At 33.3% G+C, this 18,737-nt stretch overlaps 1 protein-coding gene across 1 annotated transcript; it reads right to left on the reverse strand.

The window, feature by feature from the left end:
* Window positions 1–1,631: 1,631 nt before the first annotated feature.
* LOC123913014 (systemin receptor SR160-like) lies at window positions 1,632–5,923 on the reverse strand. The gene has a single exon (XM_045963625.1). It carries the CDS (start codon window positions 5,519–5,521, stop codon window positions 1,964–1,966), a length of 3,558 nt encoding a protein of 1,185 aa, XP_045819581.1. The 5' UTR covers window positions 5,522–5,923; the 3' UTR covers window positions 1,632–1,963.
* Between the last annotated feature and the right edge of the window lie 12,814 nt (window positions 5,924–18,737).

Genomic DNA, 18,737 nt, shown 5'->3' on the forward strand with positions numbered 1-18,737 from the left:
CGCCAACTATTGTGTCTGACACATTCTATAAACCTAATACTCCCTCCGTTCCAAAATATAAGTAAAAAGTGGTCAACAAAAGTGAATGTATTTGGTCCAAATTTTTAACCAAATACGTCAAATTTTTTGACTTATTTTTGCTTATATTTTGGGACGGAGTAAATATATACTAAACTCGAATTCAGCATCTTTGTTGACTAGACATTCACATAAATAAGTGGACAACTGGCTAGAGTTCAAACTCCAGTCTATATAAAATATAATGTCTCTACCAACTGAGCTTACCTCACGGAGACACGTAATTAACCTTCTAAATTAATCATTCTATTTGAAAAATGTACTTTACATTTCTTTCAAATGGTCCTCACTCGCGATACACGCACAGAAATATGTATTGGGAAATGCAGTGTGAGCAATTTGATTCATCTATTGAAATTTTCACTCAACCTGTAAAGTAAAGCAAAGGGGTTAACAAGCGTTTAATTTTATATTGGTCCAACAAACGTGCACGCTCAACAGAAAGGGACAGATAGTGATACCTTATATTTGGTCTAAATTTAAGTGTATTAACTGTTCCTTTTGTTTTTAACAGGAAAAATCCACATGATGAACGAATGGTAAAGTAAAACACTACACCCACCGTGTTGACTACTCATATGTATGTTCTCTCAATTAGGCCAAAAATGCTATATACTTACCTAGCTAAAGAAAACCAATAAGTAGAGTAAATTACTATCATAGGTAGAGTAATACTCTACCATAAGGCTCTTTAAAATCTAGCACGTAAAGGTAAAAAATAAGTAGGGTATAAATTTCTTAATCAAGATAAAGATGATTGATCTTACAACATTTTCAATACATATTTTAACAGCTAAAAATAAGTGGGTCAAAATCGAAATTGTGGGCTATGAAACACCGACACATACACTAAATACAGTATTGACACGTTAACATCATTGATATTTCGAAAAAATGAATAATTGAATGTAACCATATTTGTCGCCATCAATAGAATCTTTTAAGGATGATCGAAAGTGTCGGTTCGATGATAAAATGGATGGAAAACACATTTTCAATCTAAAGTGTCGGTGCGATGATAAAATGGACGGAAAGCAAATTAAACGGCCTAGGGAAAGGCCAAAAGTTCCAATTAGTCGCCATCACTTTTAAGGATGATCGAACGTGTCGGTGCGATGATAAAATGGACGGAAAACACACTTTCAATCTAAAGTGTCGGTGCGATGATCAAATGGACGGAAAGCAAATTAAACGGCCTAGGGAAAGGCCAAAAGTTCCAATTAGTCGCCATCACTTTTAAGGATGATCGAACGTGTCGGTGCGATGATAAAATGGACGGAAAACACACTTTCAATCTAAAGTGTCGGTGTGATAATCAAATGGACAGAAAGCAAATTAAACGGCCTAGAGAAAGGTCAAAAATTCCAATTAGTCGCCATCACTTTTAAGGATGATCGAAAGTGTCGGTGCGATGATTAAATGACCGAAAACACACTTTCAATCTAAAGTGTCGGTGCGATGATCAAATGGAGGGAAAACAAATCAAACACCCTAGAAAAAGGCCAAAAATTCCAATTAGTCGCCATCAATAAAACCTTTTAAGGGTGAAGATATCTGAATGATAATTGAGAAGTACTTTAAAATTTCTAACAAACATAGATGGTAACAACTGAAGCTGTTTTTTGGCAACAACAACTGAAGCTGTTTATATACAAGTTAAAACAACTTTTATGTATAAAAATAACAAGATTACATACATGATCATTGATCAAAGACCCAGGTAAGGCAAACCCTTCAAACCGTTTCCTCTTATAATATCTGAAATGATAACTTTTGAAGCGGCAAAGAAGAAAGAAAAAACTTTTGGGAAGCTTAGCTGAAAAGCATCACCTTCTTCCTCCTTTCTTGTCTTTCTCTTTTAAGAATCTTCTGGAATTTGTTGTCTCTAGTGTTTGCTTAATTCAGGGACTTCTTTAATGCTCATCTCAACCATTTCAATGGCATTGAAACCTTCATCTTCTGCGGCTATAGTAGACTGAGAATCCATACCACCAGAACCGGCTTGTATTTCCTTGAACATTGCCAAGACTTGAATCATTGTAGGTCTCCTCCAAGGTCTATCATCCAAACAAGCACAAGCTACCTTTAAATGCTGCAAAAGCTCAATCTCCATATTGGGGTCTTCTTTCATAAGCTCTTGATCAAAAACATCACTTATTTTAAGTTTGGCATGTTGTTTAACCCATCCAACAAGATTGTTATCGCCAAAATCAGCTGAATCCGTTGGTCTTCTCCCCGTCAGCAACTCCAGCAAAACTACACCATAACTGTAAACATCACCTTTAGTGGAGCATCTAAAGCTCTGATAGTATTCTGGAGGGACGTAACCCGGCGTTCCAGCCAACGTGCTTACGCTCAGATGGGTGTCCATGGCACTCATAAGTCTAGCCATTCCAAAATCAGAGACCCTTGCTTCCAAATTTTCATCAAGCAACACATTGCTTGATTTCATGTCCCTGTGAATGATATGGGGGATACAACTATGATGAAGAAAAGCCAATCCCCTTGCAGCCCCAATTGCAATCTTCCTCCTCACTGACCAATTCATCTTGATTCCAGCTTTCTTCGGGTCGTGGAGGACATCTTCTAGACTTCCATATTTCATGTACTCATAAACCAACAGTCTTTCTTCTCCAACTTTGCAGTATCCCAGAAGAGGAACAAGGTTTCTGTGCTTGATTTTTCCAATGGTTTCCATTTCAGCTGTGAATTCTCTGTCCCCTTGTCCACTTACATGTATCAGCTTCTTGATGGCCACAACACTTCCATCCTTCAACTGAGCTTTATACACGTCACCGAAACCACCTGAACCAATGAGACTATCATTGTGAAAGCCATTGGTTGCCTCTAGAAGATCCGCAAAAGTAAGCTTTCGAAGGGGCTTTTCAAACGTTGAGAGGTTTATGCTGAGAGCTTCGCGGGCACTGGTCAGTTTCCAGCCAGAATTATTGCCATTACCCGAATGAGAATTGTCAATGTAGCCATCAATAGCAGCCTCCTTTTTCTTCCTCCTCTTTCTTGTCTCAACAGCAATTAAGATCAAACCGAAAATACAGAAAAGAGCGAAAAGCAATCCCATTGCCACACTCCCTGCAAGTGACGCCTGTCTCCTATGAGACTTATGCTGTGAATTCGCACCCGCTGCAATCGTCCCACATGCAGGAAGAGGACCACCGCAGAGAGCAGAGTTGTTCTGAAAACTACCAATCTGAAACGTATCGAATTGACCAGCCATTGGAATCGATCCGGAGAGAAAATTGTTGGACAAGTACAATTCAGTGAGCAATGAAAGCCGTGTCATGGTTTCTGGAATTTGACCCTCTAGCTCATTGTATGAAAGATCAAGAATGTTGAGATTCTTCATCTTACCAAGCTCTTGAGGAATGCTACCAGATAAGTGATTATGACTCATATGCAAAATGAAGAGAAATTGCATTTCACCAATTTCCTTAGGAATAGGACCAGACAAATTGTTGTGTGAAATATCAAAAAAGATCATTGAACCATTAAGGGTAAACACTGGCTGAATGCTACCTTTGTAAACCCTAGTGAAATTGCAAGGGTTCCTCGTCGAAATTCTATTCAATTTCAGCTGACTTATCCCTGCAAATTCCAGCAAGCTTCCAGCTCCATTACACCCTCTACTACCATCATTCTTAATGTATACATATGGCTTGCTGCTAATGTAGTTAATCGCAATTTTTCCGGCTTGCTTGAACATTTCAGGAGGTATTATTCCTGTAAGTAAATTTGTATTCAGATCCAACCATAACAAGCTAGGACAATCTCCAAGCGCCGGCGGGATCTCGCCAGACAAGGTGTTATTGCTCAGCTTCAAAATAGCAAGATTAGAAAGCTTCCCAATCGACCTCGGAATCACCCCGCTAAGCCTGTTGTTCGAAAGCGAGATCCAATTCAACTTTGTGCAATTCATTAGCCCATCAGGAATGCTTCCAGTCAAGTCATTGAAATCAAGTATCAAATTCTCCAAACTCTCCATATTTTGAAGCTCTTGAGGAATTTCACCATGAAGCTGATTCAACCACAAAATCAAATCACGAAGCTTCGTAAGGGAACCTAAACTTGGAGGAATTGTTCCCGTGAAATAATTGAAGCTTAAATCAAGTGCAACAAGGTTAGAACAGTTACTCAACGTTGGTGGAATAAAACCCGTGAAACGGTTATTTTGCAGGTAAATTCCCTTCAAATTATTCCCAATTTCCCCTTCACAAATCCAATTAGGAACTGTTCCGGTGAAGTTATTAGAACTCAGATCTAACGATTCTAAATCCGTTAACTTCGACAACGACACTGGAAACTCACCGGAAAATTCATTAGACGCCACCGCAAGTTCTTTCAAACTACTCATCTCCGTTATAACTTCCATCGGAAGCTCCCCGGAGAACATGTTGTTCGATATGTCGAACGACGTCAACAAACTACACGCGCCAAACTCGCGTGGAATTGGACCAGTGAGGTTGTTAGAAGAAAGATCCAGTTCCACGAGAGTAGAGCAGTGGTCAGCAAGATGCGCCGGAATTTTTCCGGCGAAGTGGTTTTTCGCAAGGTAGAGAAACTTTATCGAACCGGAGGGAATAAAAGGAACCGGACCAGTGAACTGGTTATCGGAAACGTTGAGATGAAGAAGATGCTTACAAGGAGAAAGAGTTCTGGTAATGTCGCCGAAGAACTTGTTTGTAGAAAGGTCTAGAGATTGAAGAGAAGAACATTCACCGAACAAAGGAATAGAAACACTGAAATTATTTGCAGAAAGGTTCAAATACTTAAGAGAAGTGTAACCGGAGAAGTCGACTTCGCCGGTGATTTTGTTTCCTGCAAGAGATAAAAACTCTAACTCATGATTGATTAACCATGGGAAGAAACCGGGTCCGAAAATCTTGTTACCGGAAAGGTCAAGTAACCGGAGAGATGAACTGAAACTGAATTTAGGAGAATCAAAAGTGATACCGTTTTTGGAGAGGTTAAGAGATGTAAGAGATGAACATGAAGAAAGAAAAGACCAGTCGGAGAAAGATGAAGAGAGAGTGTTTAGTGAGAGATCTATGGTAGTGAGTGAAGGAGTGCACTTTGAATGAGAGAGTGAAATGGGAGATGAGGCAGTGAGGTTTGTGGATTTGAGAGTGAGGGTTTGAAGGTGGTCGATGGTGAGAAGATGGGTGGCGATAAGGGTGAGGTTGATGTTGAGAGGGATGAAAGTAAGGTGTATGGAAGTTATGGTGGTTTGGTTGCAGGTGATACCTGTGAATGAACATGGGTTATTGTTTGGTAGCCAATCATGGAGAAGTGATGGGTTTGGGAGAGATTGTTTGAAGTTGAGAAGTTGAGAAGTTGGGTCTTTTTGAGAAGAGGTGCATGGTGATAAGTGGAGGAGGAATAGTGAAAGAAGGAGTAAGAGAGTGTTGGTGATGTATGGGGGTTTCATTTTTACTGGATAGAAAGCTTAAGTTGATATATTTGAGTTTAGGATATGATGATGTTGGTGATGATGAGGTATTGTACTAGTTAGTATTGGGGTGGTGCCATTAGAGAGGGAGGGTTGGAAGAGAAGAAGAAGAAGAAGAAGGTTGGGACATGATGATGAAAGAGAGAGTGAAGGAAGGGTACAAGGAGAGTCAAAAGTCGGAGTAAGGATGGTAACAAGGGTATTTATCATGTTGAGGTATGGATGGATGGACACAGCTGTGTGTGTTTACTCACATGCCATGTGACACTTCTGTATTTCTTTCTTTGTTTAATTGATGATTAACTCTTGATATATTTCTATTTTTAAATTTATTTTGCTTTCTTTGTGTCTGCTATTTACTATAAAATAATGAGTTAGTAATGTCGTAATTCTTAAGTCAATTAACAATATTAATATCGTTAAGTTGAATTGAATGTATTTATTTTGATTCCAATTTGAGATCGTATAAGTATGTTTAAATTTTATGTCAAAAAAAAAGTATGTTTAAATTTTAGTGGTATTTTGTTGTTAAGTGTACTAGTTTAATAGTTAAATTTTTTTTAAAATAAAATATAGGACAAAACTTACATGCATTTTCATACATGCATTTCTTATTTTTCCTCTCATAAAGAGGTAGTTTTTTTTATTAAAAAATAATTTTCTTTTATTTTTTCAAAATGAGAAAACACAAATAATCACCTCTTTGTGAGTGGAAAAGTAAGAAATGCATGTATGGAAATGCATGTAAGTTTTGTAAGCAGTAGATATTTATAGTTAAAAAAAAGTAGTGGATATTTGACACATTAACCATTTAGTCATGGGTTACATCTCCAACAGGTAGGGGCGTCTCCGAGTTTTAGGAGGCTATGTGCAAAATATAAAAGTGGTTTCTTAATAAAAAAAAAAAAATTTTTTTTAAAAAAAATTATCGATTTAAATTGCATATAATATAAATAAAAAAATTATTCTTGTAAACATATAAATTATCAATATTAAATCAATTGCATTAAATTAAATGAATAAGAAATACAAAATAATTATCTTTGTATATAACGTCAAAAAGAACATCCTAATCTAACATTAAATTTTATGCAAAGATTAAAATGGACTAGAACTATATTTACGAGTATAGATAACTAATCTATTGATACTCATATGATATTTTATGAAATTAACAATATATAACTATTATTTTAGGGCCTAAAAATTAATCTATTAATATACATCTGATATTTTATAGGTATAAATAATACATAAGTAATATTATAGGACCTCAAAATTTTGAGTTGAGACCCTCAAAATTTTGAGGCCCAATGTCGTCGCACACCCCGTACATGTGTGCAAGACGCCTCTGCCGCTAGGTGTGTATGGAAAAATATTTGTGGCTTAATTAGTTAATTGGTCCCTTAAAGACATTTTAAGTTTCACAATGGTCCCTTAAAGAAAAAAAGGTTCGGATTGGTCCCTTAAAGACATTTCCGTTTGTCAAATTGGTCCTTTCCGTTAATTTATCAACCACAAATGTATTAGGTGGACCAACATTGAATGTGGTCCACCATATACCAAAATATATTTTTTAATCTTAACCATTTGATCTTATTTGAAAAAAAGAGACCATTGAATTTTGCATGTCTATCAAATCTAATGGTACACCATCACCAACTAAATTATTTTTCTATTTCTTCATCTCTTCCACCCATTCATCTTCAAATTGTTCATAAATTCATCAATCACTTTCAGATTTTGTATCAACTTCAAATAAACACAGAATTTTTTAAAAATTTTCTAAACTTTCTAAAATTTTAACTTCTCACAAATCCTAAATCTTGAAACAAAAATCCTAAATTTCCAAAATCTCATATCTCCACATCAACCCTCCTACAAAATCCCAAATCCTTAAGCACACCTTCACACAAAATCCTCCAACGAATTAGAGACGACAACAACATCAACACCACCCTCTGCTGAGCTTGAAATACGATGCCAAAACTTGAGCTACCACATTGCCATCACCGCTCTATCTGTAATCCATTAGTGGATTGATAGATTAATGGGTTGGAGGTTGAAGAATTAATTTTCTACCTGACAACGAGGTGGAATATTTGATGAGTTTGTTTGAACAGATAGAGTAACATCAAAATTCTTCCCTTAACAATAAGGTGGGATGTTTGATGAGCCACACATAATGGGTTGGAGGTTGAACGATTTTGTATGTGTTTAAGAATTTCTTGAATTTTGTTGGAGGTTGAAAGTTGATGTAGAGATGTGGGATTTTAGAAATTTAGGATTTTTATTTGAAGATTTGAGATTTTGAGTAAACTTGAAATTTTGGGTAAAAAAAATCTGGGTTAGTTTGATGAATTTATGAAGAACATGAAGATGAATAGGTGGAAGAAGATGAAGAAATAGAAAAATAACTTAGTTGGTGATGGTGCACCATTAGATCCCATGGACATGCAAAAATCAAATGGCCTCTTTTTTAAAAATAAGATCAAATGGTTAAAATTAAAAGATTTATTGAGGTATATGGTGGACCGCCTACAATGTTAGTCCACCATATAAATTCTGTTAAAAGTTAACGGAAAAGACCTTTTTCACTAACAGATATATCATTAAGGGACTCAGATGGAACATTTATTCATTAAGGGACCAAAGTGAAACCAGAAATTTCTTTAAGGGACCAAAATAGTAATTAAGCCAATATTTGTTGGAAGAGGTCAACCCTTTAAATGGATCTCATAAATGAATCTCAGTTACCTCAAGAGATCAGAGAATACTTTTGGTTTAATATATATATATATATATATATATATATATATATATATATATATATATATATATATATATATATATATATATATATATATATATATGATAGTTTAGTCGACAATATAGTGTTAACAAACTAAAACTCAAATCTTAATAATCATATTAAAATTCTTCTACATATGACCAAAGGTTAGTAATAATTTGAGATCTACATTCTTCAAATGACATCCAACTCTCGGAAAAAATCGACTATATATGAAATCTCTAAGAAGACAAATTTTGCCATAAATTGAAAAGATATTTGCAAGGTTGAGGAAAAATTTAGAAATTGCATATTTAATAATAGAAAAAAAAAATTAAATGTACAAATAAAAAGATGATTCTATATTTCCTATTTTCCAAACTTTTTTTGGTTAAAGCAGAAAAAATTATTTCTTTTAAAATTTTAATGCATACATTGATTACATTACTTTTAATTATATTAGTATCATTTTTATTTTTTTAACCTTTACACAGGATACTTTTTAGCACTCTTGCTTATATTATGAAATACTAAAAATGTAATACCCCTTCAAAGAAAATTGTAGTTTTAAATTAGAAATTAGAAAACTTATTCAAAAATAGAAAAATTAATGGAGTAGCACAGCTAATAGTGTCATTAAAACACAAAAAACATGCAAAATCATTTGGGGTAAAAATTGAGATCAGTTTTATAAGTAAATAACTAATTTAATTATTATATACTTTTCTTCTCTGTTTATAATATTACTTAGAAGTAAAATATTTATTCCTAAATATAAACTTATTTTAAAATAATAGTAATTATTAAATTATATCACAGATTAATATTACTAAATATCAGATTTTCTCTTTTATGTATATTTGGGGTAAGGCCTAATCCCCCATTGTATTTTCTTTTTCTTTTTCTCTTTTTAATTTAAGAGTTTTTCTAACAACATTGCACAGGATAAGAAGGTGATATTAATGCACCACTTTGTGGGTTCTCCAAATTGTATTAATGAGGCCTTTTGTTTTCTTCTCTCCTCTATTAAATTGATATTCTTTTTTCTGCTCTCACTTTTATGATCTGTTCTGCAACCCTTCCTCCACACCCTCTCTCTCTCTCTCTCTCTCTCTCTCTCGCAAAATCACCCCAACTTCTTATTCTTCAAAATTACAACAAAATCACCGTCCCCCATTCTTTAACTACCATGAACACTATCACACAAATCATCACCAAAGAGAACAACAAGAACAAGTCAAATATACAAAGGAGAAAGAGAAATTGAAATACAGTGAAGATTAAAGTCATCATATGTGGAAATCGTTTCGAGATTTACAACCTTCTGTCCGGTATTGTTGTTCCCATTTGATTTTCACTGTTATGTAACGGAATTGTCGACGTTAAGATGAAACTAAATGATGCAGTCTATGCAGTTGTTTGCCGTTAAGAAAAAATAGAAGAGAAAGACAATTTCTTCTTCTTTTTTTTTTACGGAAGAGAATGACAGTTTCTTATAAAGGTGTATAACATGTCGGAGAAGAGAGAGCAGAAAAAAAAAATATCAATTTAATAGAGGAGAGAAGGAAAAAAAAGATCTCATTAATACAATTTGGAAAACCCATAAAGTGGTGCATTAATATCACCTCCTTATCCTGTGTAATTTTGCACAGGTTAGAAAACCTCTTAATTTAATATCAGTTATAGATAGAGGATGGGGACGGGTAGGGGTGACAACATAATTGGGATGTCTACCTTTATCTTGATATCTGGATGCTCTTAATTTATAAAAAAAAAAATCATATTTTCTAAGATATATGGTCCGCTTGAATTTGACTTAATTTTTAGTTTATGAAAATAATTTATGCAAATAAATAAACCTTTTGTATTAATTCATAAGTTTTTACTGACAAAAATTGTATTTTTGTAAGCAATTTTCTCATAAACTGAAGCGAACACGCCCACACCATAAACACTACTCGGCGAACTTGTGTATGGTAGCGAAACTAGATAGCAAAAAAAGTGTTTATGAGCCTTCGTATCTCAAGACGGTGAATAAATTGACCGCTAACACAGACCAATTCATATACCAATAGCCCCATGCAATAAATCATCACAAGAATTCAAGACTCTTACAGGTCAATTCGTCTTGCGTCAAATTGAGTCAGTTAAAGGCATATCACAGTCATTCTGAAATCAATCACGAGGATTGGTTTAGATATTAAGACGAAATCAACACACTGGAGGTGAACCCGAAACATCGAAACCAACAAATCTTAACAGATCTGAAACAATATGAGAATCTAGAATGAGAACGACAATCAAACAATACAACAACCGTATGAAACAAACAAAAAAACACCATCGTTGAACCACACAAACCCGTAAAACTGGATCTGAAAGTGACGAATATGTAGAATAACCATTTACTGCAAACATTGTTTCAAGAAGTGACCCGCAAAAAACCACAACATAGCAAAGCAAGAGAGAACCATAGACACCAAAACGGTGGACCTCCTCCCCTCTCTCTCTAAAACCCAAGCAACGAAATTGAGCTTAGCAAAAGAAGAAGCCACCTACGGTGGCACCGGTCGAGAAACAACCCTTATATATGGTGAAGACTCATCCAGGTTAAATGGCGATGTCACGAAACCAACAAGATTGGTCACACCACCACAAAATCGGATCTACGTTGTGATTGCTATTTTTGATTTGTAGGCGAAAAAATGGGCTCTTTCGGTGGTGGTGGATTGCGACCGATTTTTTAAAGAGAAGGGAATTCAATTTCACTTGATTTGTATAGAATACATGTATTATATATATATATATATATATATATATATATATATATATATATATATATATATATATATATTCAACAACACGTATTTCATCTAACTTTTAACAGTATATTGAAAAAATAATACATAATTAGTAAGTCATTAGAAGTCAGATTAGATATGATATCTTTTATTTTTCCTAAATTCACATTAGAAATTTAGAGATTTAACTTGGAATGCTAGCTACCAAAATTGCACCTGTAATCCTGCATAGACGTGTGATTGTCAATTGGAGTTTCTTCCTTTGTTCACACTGCCAAAGATTGTGTATTTATTAATGTTTCATATGTGCAACCATCATTCGCATCGAATGTGATCAACTTATATCCATGTTTCCAATTGTGTTAAACCCTGATTTGCATAATCGATTGTGCAACTCTGTCATCACAGGTGAACCTCCTTCGCAATTGCGAACACCTGAAGCATAAATATAATATCGTTAGAGTAAGGCAGAACATCAAAAGTGTTAGTTAATGTGCTAATTTGATTTTATGTTAGTGGAATATGATAAAGTAGTGGAAATTATCTAATGTAAGTGAAGAGTTAATGTAAGTGAAGAGTTACATGAGTGAATTGTCATTGTTATTAGTGGAAGCACTTAGTGCTTAGTGGAGTGTTCAATTATGGATTAAACACTTAGTAGTGGTGACTCTTTGATAGTTCTAACCATCACTACTCATGCTATATATATTCATGTGTATGAGATGCATTTGATATAAGAAAAATACATGAATATTTAGCCCCAAAAATATTTTCTTACTCTATATTCTGCAACAATATAGGTTATAATATACCACCTCTAGGATACCACCAACAGAGTGGTATCAGAGCTGCAGATCCTCTCAGCTACAGCAAAAACAACAAAAAATATGGCTTCCACAACCAACCCTTCCGCAATTTATAGCAATGTTAAAGTTCCTTTGTTTGAAGGATAGAACTATGATTTTTGGGCTGTTAAAATGGAGATTCTATTCACCTCTTTGGATGTTTTGGAGTTCGTCCAAAACGGATATGAAGAACCAGCACATAAAGCAAATGAAAAGGATGAAGAATCAAGCACCTGGCTTGAAGAATTAAAGAAGATCACATATGTTGGTGTTCTCGGGATGATTCAAAGAGGAGTCTCTCTATCCATTTTCCCAAGGATTATGAGAGCAAAAACATCAAATGAAGCATGGACTATTCTACAATAAGAGTTTGAAGGAGACTCAAAGGTGCGAACTGTGAAACTTCAATCTCTTAAGAGTGAGTATGAAAATGAAAGAATGAAGGAGAATGAGAGTTTGAATGAATACTTCAATAGACTCTTTGAATTTGTGAATCAAATGAAGTCACATAGAGATACAATAGATGATCGCAGAATTGTTGATAAAATTCTAATTAGTTTGACAGAAAGATTTGATCATATGGTGGCTGTTATAGAAGAAACTAAGGACCTATCAACTATGTTTGTTCAAGGGTTGATGGGGTCTTTGAGATCTTATGAGCAAAGGTTGTTACGACGTTCTGAAAAATCAGTTGAGAGTGTCTTTCAATCTAAACTCAACATTCAGCCCAACAATGGTGAAAATAAGCCTCAAACACAAAATAGAGGTGAGTCTTCTAGAGGTGGCAGATTTAGAAGAGGCTGATGTAGAGGAAGAGGCGCGAATGGTGGAAGATGGCATGAAGGAGCATCAAATATGTGGTGCAACATTCGTAAAAGTAACACTCATGCAGAGAAGAATTGTTGGAACAAGGGCAAATCACAATGTCACAATTGCAGGAGATTCGGACACATTAAAAAAGATTGTCATTTTGGCAATCAGCAGCATGCTTCATTTGCAAAAAGAGAAAATGATGAAGGTAATTTGTTCTTTGTTTGTCAAAAAACATTTCAAGAAGATAAAAATGTGTGGTATTTGGACAGCGATTGTAGCAATCATAAGACCAGAAAGAAAGAAGCTTTTATCAACATTGATTCTTCATTTGGCTCAAAAGTTAAATTGGGCAATGGAGAACAGGGGCGTCTCCGAGTTTTAGGAGGCTCTGTGCAAAATATAAAAGTGGCCCCTTAATAAAAAAAAATTAAAAAAATTATCGATTTAAATTGCATATAATATAAAAAAAAAAACATTCTTGTAGACATATAAATTATCAATATTAAATCTTACATTAAATTAAATGGAACAAGAAATACAAAATAATTATCTTTGAATATAACGTCAAAAAGAAACATCATAATCTAAGATTAAATTTTATGCAAAAATTAAAATGGACTAGAACTATATTTACGAGTATAGATAACTATAATATATTGATACTCATGATATTTATGAACATTAACAATATATAACTATTATTTTAGGGCCTAAAAATTAATCTATTATTATACATCTGATATTTTATAGGTATAAATAATATATAAGTAATATTATAGGACCTCAAAATTTTGAGTTGAGGCCCTCAAAATTTTGAGGCCCTATGCCGTCGCACCTCGCACATGCATGCGAGCCTCCTCTGATGGAGAACATGTTGAAGTAAAAGGCAAAGGCAGCATTGGAGTTACAACAAAGCAAGGAAGCAAAGTTATTCATGACACTCTTTATGTATCAGAATTAGATGAGAACTTGTTAAGCATTGGATAACTTTTGAAGCATGACTATTCTCTAAATTTTGAGAATCTTGAGTGCAGAATTTTTGATTCAAAGAGAAGAAATGTTGTTGTTGTAAAAATGACCAGCAATAGAAGTTTTCCACTTTCTCTTAATTATGAGAAAAATTTCAGCATGATGGCTAGAGAAGATAATGACTCTTGTTTGTGGCACAAAAGACTTGGGCACTTGAACTACAATAGTTTCAAGTTGCTTTATCAAAAGAAGATGGTGTATTGGCTGCCAATAATTGAAGAAAAATCTGGTGTGTATGAAGGATGTATGCTTGGCAAGCACCACCACCAACCATTTCCAAAGGGAGGAGCATGAAGAGCTAAACAAGTGTTGGAACTTGTACACACAAATGTGTGTGGCCCTATGAATATTTTGTCTCATGCCAAAAATAGGTACTTTATCTTGTTTATTGATGATTTTATCCGCATGACATGGGTGTATTTTATGAGACAAAAATCTGAAGTTTTTGAAATTTTTAAGAAGTTTAAAGCTTTTGTTGAGAAACAAAGTGGTAGGTTTATAAAAGTATTGAGAAGTGACAAGGGAATGAGTACACCTCAAATGAATTTCACAAATTTTGTGAAGATGAAGGGGCTGAAAGATAGCTCACTGTTGGCTATACACCTCAGCAAAATGGTGTATCTGAAAGAAAGAACCAAACTGTGATGGAGATGGCAAAGTCTATGCTGTTTGAGAAAGGTTTACTTAAAACCTTTTGGCCCGAAGCTGTTAATACTGCTGTGTATTTGTTGAATAGATGTCCAACAAAGGCTGTATGGAATAAGACTACATTTGAAGCTTGAAGTGGAAGAACACCTCCTGACCTTCGGTGAACCACCTTAAAGTTTTTGGGTGTGTTTGCTATGCTCAAATTCCTAAACAAAAGAGGACAAAGTTGGAAGAAACAAGTGAAAGATGTGTCTTTATTGGCTATAGTTCCATGTCAAAGGGCTATAGACTTCACAACATGAAGACAAACAAGGTGATCATTAGCCAGGACTATAAATATATTTAATCCCAAAAATTATAACAAAAAGATGTGTTGAGTCACGAAGGGGCAGCCGAGGACACATTGGATTTTAAGAACAACTCTACAAGTGAATTGAACACCACATTTTTACCTAAAATAAGATGCTAAAATTATGGGTCATATCACTTATAAAATATTCAAGCTTCACATTTTCAACCTATGAGACTTCTCATCTCACACTTGCTACAACAAGATGACATACTTTAAATACCACTTTTTTTTAAAAAAAAATTGTAACAAACAAGTGTTGGGTATACCTCAGCTTCTCTCGTCATGAATCGAAAATGAAAAAGTGAATAACAACACCAAAATTTATCTCCTCTCATTAAATAGAAATTGGTGAGAACTGAGAATAATAGAAAGGATCACTTCACACACCGCAAGTCTATGTCTTACTTCCAAGCACTTTTGACCCACGTGTGCATTCTTGTGACGTGGCACTAATAAGTAGAGAAAGTAGAGAATTTATTTATCTTCTTAGATTTTCTATTAAAAGGGACTACAGAAATTGTTTGTACAAAAAAAATTGTTGTTAACCGACATAATATGACACATGTGGTAGATACTTGAGTCCCTTAATTATTTGATCTGAGTTTGATCTTCGACCGATGCGTATGGACAAATATTTATCGAGAGAGGTCAACCCCTTAATGAATCTCAGTTATCTCGAGGGAATTAGTCTATGCAGTTGTGCGTAAATGATACTTTCGGTTTATAAAAAGAATTGCTGCTAAGAATTTAAATTAAAATCTCATCTGTTTGGTAGAATTTTTTATTAACCAACATAATGTGACATAAGTGGTAAATACTTGAGTCCCTTAATTATTTGATACTGAGTTCGATCTCCAACCAGTGTGTATATGGAGAAACATTTGTTGGGAGAGGTCAACTTCTTAAATGAATTTCAATTACCTCAAAGAAATTAGTCTCTACATTTATGCGCGGAGGATACTTTTAGTTAAAAAAAAAAATTGTTGTTAAGAATTTAAATTAAAATCTCATATGTTTGTAAGTAAGTGACTTTTGAAAGGAAAAAAAAAGGTTTGTTATGAGTGTGGGTGACGTGATTGTTAATTTGTCACCGCTCACTTTTTTCTCTCAGCAAAAAATGAACGGTAGATAAATCCATAAACAAAAATTTATTCATTTTCTAAGTAATCTAATAGGTCCAAAAGAGCATGATTTCACAAATGGGGTCCAATATTTATTAGCTTGAATAAATGGGCACTGGAAATGGGGAAGAAAGGTTTGGCTAGTTTTATGAAAGTAAGGAACAAAATACAAAAGTTTCACTATTGGGCACAAGTAAGCGATACCGTATAGTGTAGTTGACACCATACCGGTATAATACATGTACTGTACAAGTATTGTTTATCAAATGCTATACACATAATTAAAGTTCCATTATTTGGTCACAAGTAATCGATATCGTATACTCCTTCTATCGTTATAAACAAAAATTATTTTTTAGATTCATTGAGTAACTGATGAAGCTTAACTATATTATAGTTCAGATTCATCAATTACTCAATAAATCTAAAAAATAACTTTTGTTTATAATTAAGGAGGAAGAGAGTAATTTTTTTTTATAATTCGATAGAGTATAGTTAACACCGTATGATTAATACATGTATAGTGTTGTTTATTGAATACTATACAAAATTAATGTTCCAATATTTGGGCATAAGCCATACCGTATAGTTGACACCGTATAATACATGTGTTGTAGTATTGTTTATTGAATGCTATACAAAATTAAAGTTCCACTATATGGGCACAAGTAAGCGATATTGTATAGTTGACACCGTATAATACATGTATAGTATTGTTTTTTCTCAATCATTTATAGTATTGTTTATTGAATGTTATACGAGTAATCACATATAAATATGTCTCGTGAGATTAGCTCAGTTAGTAGGAATCAGTGACGGATCTAGAAATTTTGATATGTGAGGTCAAAGTTGTTCTGGACTAGCTAAAGCTCGAGCACTATAAAGACTTGATCACGAGTGAAGGTGTATGACTCTAATACATGTTATTAAGAATTGGATAAATGACACACAAGATATATTTGTGACTCATTTCTTGCACATGGAGGACACTACCATACAGTTATTCCTCAATTTCAGTACAAACCTGACATCACCATCACGTTGAAAGAATATTCTCATATGAACAATCAGTTCAAAGTCAATTAATATAAATTACTAAAATACCCTTATTAATACTCCCTCTGGTCCTTATTATAAGAAACACTTTGACAAAATCACACAAACCAAGGAAGGTAAATTTTTTCATTAATGATTCTAACATTTTATGTTATATTCCAAAACTAACATTTGACTAGCATAAGAAATAGGCCTCTCTAATTAATGCACTAGCATTATAATGAATTATTTGATTGTATTTAATAAGGGTACAAATGGAATTGTGTCAAAGTGTTTCTTATAAAAAATACCAAATAAAAATTCCAAAGTGTTTCTTATAAAAAGGATCGGAGGGAGTAATTATTAGTGGAGTAGTTAGGCAAATTAAAATATTTACATTTGAAATCTTAGTTCGGTAGTAAAAGTTTAGTCGTATAATTTTAAAGTGCTGAATTCAACCTATAATAGAATAGTAATTTAAAATAGCTATTAGTGTTGCTTGAATTACTAAAAATGACCTCATTTTGCAATTTTTACAAAATAAAAATGGTGAATTGACATACAATAACAAGAATATATAAGGAAAAGAATCATAAATACTTCATTATTAGTATCCTAAAAAATAAAGTATATAAGCATACGAATATTGTAAAACCAATAACTTTTTATAATATAACACTAATTTATATATTATATATTTAAATTCTTCAAAAAAAATTATTATTTTTTTTTTAAGAAGCTAAATTAACCCACCCAAATTGACACAAAAAAAATTATATATTTAATATATACAAAGGTATAAAATAAGTTTGTGTTTACTAGTGCTTTCGTAAAAATTCAACAAAAGGTCTATATGGAATGTGCTAATATAGTGATGAAGCTCGTAATATGGGGGCATCACTATATTTCCAGTGGGGGCATAAGATTAAAATATTTGATTATCGGTTAAAAAGAAATTAAACATGTGGGGTCAGCTGCCCCGATTTTACTCTATGTACATCCGTGCCTGGTAGGAATCTATTATTTATATGTTTGAGAGTTTCTCTCTCATAGTACTTTTCTTATGTGTCATTCTCTATTTGATCACTTGATTAGGTGTCACTCTACTATTTACTAATCTCCTATGTGGCGACTTATTAGAACATTTCTCTAATTTTATTTATTTGACCTTTGGTTAATTTAAAAAGGCAACCATTACTATATTAATCAGGTTTAAATCACAAAAATCAAAATCAGAAAGACAATTATTGATATATTAATCGGGTTTAATCACAAAAATCAAATTTAAAAATTATAACTATATATAGAAATTTCTTATTCTTATAAATTAATTTGAACAACATTAGATGTTGAGTTTTTTTTTTCGTTTGAAAAATATCTACAATATTTTCAATTCTTATTTTTTAAGTGTATTATTATTTGATTAATAAAAAAAACTGTATTATTATTTGAGTGCATTTGTCTAAATTACCTTTAACATAAATGAGTAGTTTTAAAACAAATTATTTTTATATTATATACATATGAAAATAAATGAGGAGTCAATTTATATTCTATATTTGGAAACAATTCAAAACATTATTTATTTTGGTAAGAATTCAATACATTATTATTAGGAGATTAGGAGGCAATCAAACAACTTATAGTACTAATATTCTAAAATGGTAAGACCCCAATTTTTTTTTAAACAAGACCCCAATTTTTTTAACATACGAAAACAAATTCTTATTATGTGATAAAAAGAATTATGCTAAAAAACT

Source organism: Trifolium pratense, linkage group LG3, assembly GCF_020283565.1.
Source record: "Trifolium pratense cultivar HEN17-A07 linkage group LG3, ARS_RC_1.1, whole genome shotgun sequence".
Lineage (NCBI taxonomy): Eukaryota > Viridiplantae > Streptophyta > Magnoliopsida > Fabales > Fabaceae > Trifolium > Trifolium pratense.

Excerpts from the sequence above, each read along its gene's own strand:
- LOC123913014 (XM_045963625.1), bottom strand. The coding sequence starts at position 5,521 with ATGAAACCCCCATACATCACCAACACTCTCTTACTCCTTCTTTCACTA.